General features: G+C 31.5%; 1 protein-coding gene across 1 annotated transcript in view; it reads right to left on the reverse strand.

Annotated features, from left to right (window-relative positions):
• The window catches only part of LOC106682497 (small subunit processome component 20 homolog), a gene marked incomplete in the record, with an annotated part of 46,758 nt that overhangs the window by 750 nt on the left and 38,031 nt on the right, over positions 1–7,977 (reverse strand). Inside the window, 7 exon segments of the mRNA XM_067046031.1 lie at positions 943–1,203; positions 1,405–1,557; positions 3,017–3,183; positions 3,281–3,350; positions 4,988–5,227; positions 5,832–6,014; positions 6,932–7,081. Coding sequence (XP_066902132.1) covers positions 943–1,203; positions 1,405–1,557; positions 3,017–3,183; positions 3,281–3,350; positions 4,988–5,227; positions 5,832–6,014; positions 6,932–7,081 — 1,224 coding nt within the window.

Consider the following 7,977-nt stretch of genomic DNA (forward strand, 5'->3'; position numbering starts at 1 on the left):
AATTAATTACTTAAATCAAAACTGAAGTAAACAATAACATAAGGGTCTGGAAGGAAGGTTATAAACATAAAAGCTTATACAAGTTGCTGAGAAAATCCGCTAGGGACTCTTATGCATTTAACGTTTAACATGACTTCAAATAGGGCTGCTCACAATCCTATAGTTATAACATTTAACATGGTAAAACATATAACATTTAACACAACATCATGAATACCCCTTATTACACTGAATAAAATCACACCATAAATACAATTGTGTCATAACCCTTCCAGTATTAAGAGCACAATAGTTCTCATCTCATGAGCTCTAAGTTGTGGCTCAGGGTAACAATACTTGTGATCACCAATTTATTTTATATAATCTGTTCCCGCCATTATTTAAATTGTCCTTTTAGTACAAGAGCCTGATTGAAAAAAAAAAACCAGTTATTTCACCACAATTTTTGATTACTAAAATGAAAACTATATAAATTACTTGTTAAAATCGATGAGTCTGCCAAGTATTGTTATTATTATTATTGGCGCGATAGACCATAGAGGTCCAAGACCTCGCGCAATTTACGCAGGAAATACATCACGCGTCTCATGACGAGGTTTTCAAAGGGTGGGTTTGTCAATCTCACGCCTATTTTTGTGAGTGCCACCCATTAGCTTACGAGCCTCACAAATGCCCGGGGAGGGGGGGGGGGTGGTTGTGAGTGAGTATTGCATGTTTATATGCTTGAAAAAATCCCGGGTAGGGCCGGGGACTCGATCTTGTAACCTTCGGGTTGGTAGACAGGCACATTACCACGCTGCTACTGTGACCCCTCTATTGTTAGGAGGCATAAAATATGGCGGCTGTTCAAAATGTTTTAAAAAAATTAATTTTTTCGAGTATTACAAGTTAATATAAAAAACCACAAGAGAAAATTACGATCCAGTAGAAAGAACTACTTACCAACTGTGCCCTCTCCGTTTTACGAACAGCCCTCTTAGTCTGAAGAGTTGCTGATATACGACTCACGATAGCAGAGTACTCTGCCTGACCGATCTTGTCCTTCAGATGGCGCTCAGCTGCCTTGATTGCCTTGGATAGGTCCTCTTTATCTGAAGACTGCTCTTTCACTATGGGTGTCAACAGATCCGAAGCTATTTCAAGCAATGGTTCTCGATTCAGTTTCATACCAAGAACAGCTGCCCACCGGCAATAATATATCCTCTGTAATTTAAAACGATAATCTTATTTAACAGATATATTTAATTCTATTCTGGAATATATGAACTCTAATGCACCTATTCTATTCCAGGCAAAAAATAAAAAATGGTTAATGTACAATAAAATTAGAATATAGAATTAAAGAATAAATATACACATAATGACTTCTTAATGAAATAAATAGTTATGACTATGATGACTTACAACCCAATATTCAGTGGGGGAAAGGATGACTTCCCTGTTGACAGCATGACGCACCTTCTTTACTAGCCATGGTAGGGAAACCTCTTTCTTTTCAGGATTATCATCAGTCAATGCAGAGACATGTTCTGCTGTGTATAACAGCAACATCACAACCTATGAAGTAAAATAACATTATTTAATACTAAATATAAATTTTACACAATAGCCTCATGACTATAAGTCATAAGGATACTTTCAACTAATTTTTAGAACGGTGTCTAAAAAGAAAAATATATATATGAGCTACCTAATTATAAAAAACTAGATAACAACCATTTTGCACTTAGCCATGATAAAGGCCTGAAATTCTTGCCGAAATGTTGGCACAAAAAAAAACAATAAATTGTACTTATTTGTGTTCTTAACTGACTGCACCCCCAACTATCTTTTCATATAATATCTATGGTAACAGCACCAAGGTCAAAATTAGAGCTAGAGCTAAAATACCGATCGACACCTTGTTCTTAATTTATATAAATTGTAATATGCTTTTTTATGAGTAAATCGTTATTTTTTATATATAACAGATTTTTTAGTATAATATCCTCTTTTATGAGTAAATAATTATTTTTTATATATAAATGATTGTTAGTAGGTTTTATGTGATTTATCATTTCAACATGTTTATTTGTAGTATTAAACCTAAAAGCAAGCTAACCAAATTTGTTCAGTAAAATATGCAGTCACAAAAGATATCGTTAAAATTCAAGATGGCGGCATATGTCTTGTGAAAAGTTTGTTGAATCGCGGCCATGGTGAGAAGATTCAAAAATTTTAAAAAACTTTATTTTAGCTTCCCATCATAATTGAAATTACAATACATTTAAGTAAAAATAGAAGTTACAAATAAGTTTTCAAGAATGTTCATGAAGAAAATCAAATGCAAAAACTCAAACTGTTGTGCGACAATCGATGTTCAATTTGAACATCGATTAAAACTTCATGGTTTGTGAGGAGATTAGTTGCTTAGGCGCGGGCGTGGAATGATGTTTCCTGGATGAGGAGGTCCTCATCTTCTCTTGTCAACCTCAAGGGTGGACATATTGAAAGAGGAGACATTGAAGAGTCACCCAGGAAGAAAAAAAGATTCTTTACTAGGATCGCCAAACAACATACTTCGGTGGATGAGAAGAGAGTTGAAAAATTAGAGGACCAAAGTTTTTGTTTAATGAAAGATTGCCCACAGTCAGTGTTAGTTTGTTGAGAAAATCATCAAAAGATTTTATGAAATTGGTTAGTTTTGTTATGCCTAAATTTAAATACATGTGTAAAAGAGATATTAATTTAATTAAGTGTTAACAGTAAAAGTGTCTGTTTCTGATTCCCTAGAAACCCGCCCTGAGATTAAGAGTCTAAATTATATATAATTAAACATAAAAATTCTCATATTTATTTAATATTAAAGCTTCCCATTTGAACCCAAGCAATACCTAAGATATGAGAATTAAGTTAAAACTATATAAAATTCCATTCATTTTATTTTAATAATCTTTGTATATTACAAAATATGGCAAATGATACTTTAATATAAGCATTAAATTAAATTTTTATTGATATAAAAATGATTTAATACCTTTTGCAACAGATCCTTGTGGACCGTAGACCACAGCTGAGCAGTAAGGTCTAGAACCAAGCTTTTGGTGACGCCTTCATTTCTCGCCTTCAGTATGAGTCCGATCAACTGCACAGCTTTGACACGTACCCACTCATGATCATATGCCAACAAAGTTTGGCATTCATCTATTTTAACAAATCAAATCATTATCTCAAATAAATTAACTTTTTAAACTACTTAAAAAAGAAAAAGGTTCATATATGATTTTTTTAAAGTACAAACCTCGTATAGTATCGACGTATTCTTTGTATTTGTCATTCTTAACAGCCGTCTCTAGGCACACGCTAAAAACCTAAAATAATAAAAAATATAATACAATGTGATTTTATAAGTTTTAAAGATAAATATAATTAATTTTTTTATTAAGTATGTAATATAGGCTACGAGTTGGAGGGATGGGACTTAAGAGATGAATCTTAACAAGAATATTTGGTCCTTTTATAGAAGGCAGCGCCTGGAGAAGCAAGAAGGAGCTCGTGAAACTCAACAATTATACCAGGCAAATGTTAGATGAGAAGACTTAGTGTCGGTAAATGCACAGCTTCTACTTGGAGATCTGTGGCAATTGATCACAACAACTGGCAAAGGCTTTTGGAGGAGGCCCAGTCTTTGTGACAGGAAGTAATGCCACATATATATAAATGTAATATAGGAAAATATTATTAGAATATTATTACCTGGATGGAGAAAGTCAATCATTATCATCTACATGACATTATCTCCTTCCAATTTATGTATTAAATATTAAAACTCTTGGTACATTGTTTAAGGTTGATTTCCAAAGCCTTATGTCTAAACTTGACTGATAAGATTCCTGCCTTTTTCAGAATATTAATTTAATGTTTTAAAATATAAATACAGTCCTACTTTTATGGGGGTGTTACAGATTCTCTCCCCCTCCCCAACATATATCAATTAGTTATAAAATTTAAAAATGGATACTTGAATTACTTTAGGTAAATAGTGAATACGTGACAATACTAAGTCTGAAACTATGAAAGCAATGAGAATATTCTCAACTATATCAAAGCTGGGAAACTGGGATAAACCGAGTATGCCCAGAGTATTTCAGAACAGTCCTAGAGGTGGCAGAGGATGTGAGTACAAAAGTTAGGAGGAGAAGAAAAAGATAAAGGACCCAAAAGGGCGATAAAATAGACCAAGACACTCACTGATTGGGAGTGAGGACTGATTCTGAACACTACAGAATCACTATTAAAGGAGATTCTGGAGACATATTCTACAAGAATGCAATAGTTTATAATAACTTGAAAATCATTAAAAATAAATAATTTATGCTTGGAGAAGTTTGTCGGAGGGGGGGGGGGGGCGATCAACAAAGAACAACATAAATAAACAAAACCATATTTATTTATTTTATGCCGACGTATCAACCTGAGTTTCAGGTCTTCATCAGGGCTATAGAACAACCATCTATAGCCATGATGAAGACCTGAAACTCAGGTCGAAACGTCGGCATAAAATAAATAAATATGGTTTTGTTTATTTATGTTGTTCTTTGCTGACCGCCCCCCCCCCCCCAACAAACTTCTCCAAGCATTAATCTATGGTCAACTATCTACACCTCATTATAAATAATTTATTTTAGAATGATCACAAGTCCAAATTTATAAAATGTACATTTTTTACAAAATCAATTCTCAAGTTTTTTATTAATAATTTTGAGAATTTCATCATGAAATAATGACTGTAATTTTTTTAATTTTAAAGTATTTAAATTGTAGTGCTGAGAAATTATTTTATGCATCACTCAATACCTATTTTTTGTGCTTGTGGCCTTTCTAAAATGGATGTTTCAAATATAAATAAAGAAATGGAAGAAATAACAATTTTATATTGTCATAAGTAAATCATTATTTCTTAAACAGTCCTAACCTGAATTAAATTAGTAAAAAAATAAATAAATACCTTGATGATGGTGCTAAGTGTCATAAAGGTTAAGAGGAAATTCAACCTGTCTGTGATTTCAGGAGGTGCCTCCTTTGGCTTAATGATGAGGACAAACTTCCCAGGTATTTTTTCTTTAAAACCAATTCGGAACTCCTCCATAACCAGCGGAAAGAAAGAGTCAAGTCTCTTTGTGAAATCAACCTTCTCGGTGTTAGCAAATAGACCTATCAGCTGCATTCCGCCCAGGCGCCACACCATCTGTAAATTTTAATAATTATAATATATTACCCTGTTTTGGAAATATTATTTGAATAAAAAAAATAAATAAAACAGAAAAGTATAACAAATTATAATATTTTAAATTTACTAAAAATCAAGTTTGAAAATCGAAAGTAATAACAATAATTAATGAAATTCAAAATATACTAATCAAGTAATAGGTTACTAAATGTATTTCTTCCTATAGAGAAAAAAAATGTGATAATTTGGCAAAGCTCTTTCAAATCACACCAACAAATAAATTGTATTCATAATTGGACTCTCATAATAAACACATTATATCAAGATTAACCTAATTCATAATACAAGCCACAACCAAGGATTTCCTATACTGAATTCCACCACAGTTGTACCCTTCATTTATAAATATACCCTCCTTTCATCCCAGGAAGAGATCTTGAATTTTCAAAATGACAAAAAAAATTTTAAATTCTTCAGACAGGACATTATAGCATGTGTACCATGGAATTGAGTAATACTAAGTAATAATTGTAAACAAATGATTGACGACTAACTATTAAAAAAAAAAAATCAAAGTTTAATATTTATTTTCTACAAAATTGAATTGGAAAGAAAAACATACCTCAGTGGTCTCAACCAAACCACAGGCACGATCAAACAACATATCCCTACTGTTAACATCAAGCTTTTTTATTAGCTGACAGATGATACTGGCAGCTTTACGTTTAATATCCGGCTCTAGATCTTTGACGAGCCTTTCTGTGACATCCAGGTATATCCAATAGGCATCCTTTTGCAGCTGTTCCTATTGATAATAAAGACTCCTTTTAATATTAAGTTGTAAAGAAAAAAACAAAAAAAGTAATTGTTCACAACTAGATCAACCAACCAAGTTCAATCAACAATTAATCTGTAAATAGTCTTAGTATTTAATTTAACTACATTGTTTTCTTTAAAATTTTATTTTTATTTTAGAAGAAATAGATGTATTTATACTGTATATTATAATGCAGGAATAACGGTCAGTGGCGATTATTTGGTTAGCATCGCCTAGCAATGGGTCAACAATTCATGGCTTAAAATCAGCTGGCTAGTCGCCATTTAGTAATTCATCTGATTTTGTTACCCGACGACCCTGTCTGCGTGTATAATGCAGTTTCTAAACATTTAATTTTGATTATGATTAATACAATACAATCCACTGCATTTATGAGTAATATTGTGGTAATTATTTTAATTAAATTTTGAATTCTAAATGCATCAAAGAGCCACTTATATTCATTATTATATTTTAACTCTTTTGTTTTATATTATGTTTACGTTTTCTATTGGCAGTTGTTTTTTTTGTTATTTAAAGCTTTCCTTCAGAAGACTAAGTCAATTTGAGGCAGCTTTAACATAATTTTGGTCCTCTAGGTCGGATATAAACATTTATTTGTAAATTTGTTCAAAATAACTTTATTACTTATTTTAAAATGAGTATCAGTGCCAAAAGTTGATAAAAATGAAAATGTAATTAAATTAAATATTAAGACTATTTACAAGTTTTTGAACTTGGCGTGAACAGCCATAATTTAAAAAAGTTATAGAAAACATTTCTTATACAAAATTTACAACAAATTTTCACTGATATTGTAAAAGACAAAATTCAATCCACTTATGACAATATTTGAGGTTGTGCCAGCTGTTATTGAAAAAGCAAAAATGAATGATAATACTGACCAGAGGGAAGGCTGCAACCAGCATACTGATCATCTCCAAGCCACTCTCTCTCCCGGTCTTGATATCGTAATCAAGATTTTGGAGATAAAAACTGAGGAACTCGGACACCTCCTCACCGAGCGTGTACTCCATCAGGTAGGTTAGCATCACCTGAAATATTGTTTCAAATAATAAAAGGAAATTTATAAAATCAAGAATCCTCTTATCAATAGAAAATCAATATCAAAACCCAGAAACAATTATTCTCATTTAGAAGACAATATGAAAGTCATTACTAATGTATGGTTATGAATTATGGCTTAGCTAATTTTCGCCCAACAGTGCTATGAAGGTAAACATTTATTTTTCGGTGGATTCAAAGAAGAAATCTAAACCTTCCAATTAAGGTTGGTACAAGTTTAGAACATTAAAAAAAAAATAAGATTTATTAAAATGAAGCATGTATTATTGCAAGCAGAGGTTAAATGGGGTAAGAAGTTGCAACTAACAAACTCTTTTTTTCATGCTTAGTGAGGCGTAATTTGTACAAATAAATTTAAAAACAAAGTATAGAAAGAGATTAGATCCCCAAAATGACTCAAATCTCTATCACATCAAATAAAAAGTTAGAACTTATTAAGACTTTACTATATTTCTTTTCAGGAATTTATTTATAACCTTTATCCACTTCTTGGAAATTTAGATGGTTAAATGGACAGAAAGAAAAAAAGTGCAATTTAAAAGGTAATTTTAAATATAATAAATAACTTTAATTATATTATTTCAATTTCTTGAGACAAGGTAATTATTTATGAAATAAATCAAAACTTGTATCCTTTTTTGTCTCAACACTTTTTATTTTTCACCAGTCCAACGTTCCGGCCATTTTAGCCATCCTCAAGGCAATCTTCAATTATAATTTCTTCCTCCCATTAAATTTAGAGTTACTTTTGCAGGCTATTACGCCCAGGTCATTCATTAATTATAAGTTAAAAGCCTTTTTTTTTAAAATTTAAAATCATAAATATTTAATTCTTCTTATATAAGATTATCCACACAAATTGACT

This window comes from Halyomorpha halys, unplaced genomic scaffold (assembly GCF_000696795.3).
Source record: "Halyomorpha halys isolate HHAL.00 unplaced genomic scaffold, Hhal_1.1 Scaffold24.1, whole genome shotgun sequence".
Classification (NCBI taxonomy): Eukaryota; Metazoa; Arthropoda; class Insecta; order Hemiptera; family Pentatomidae; genus Halyomorpha; species Halyomorpha halys.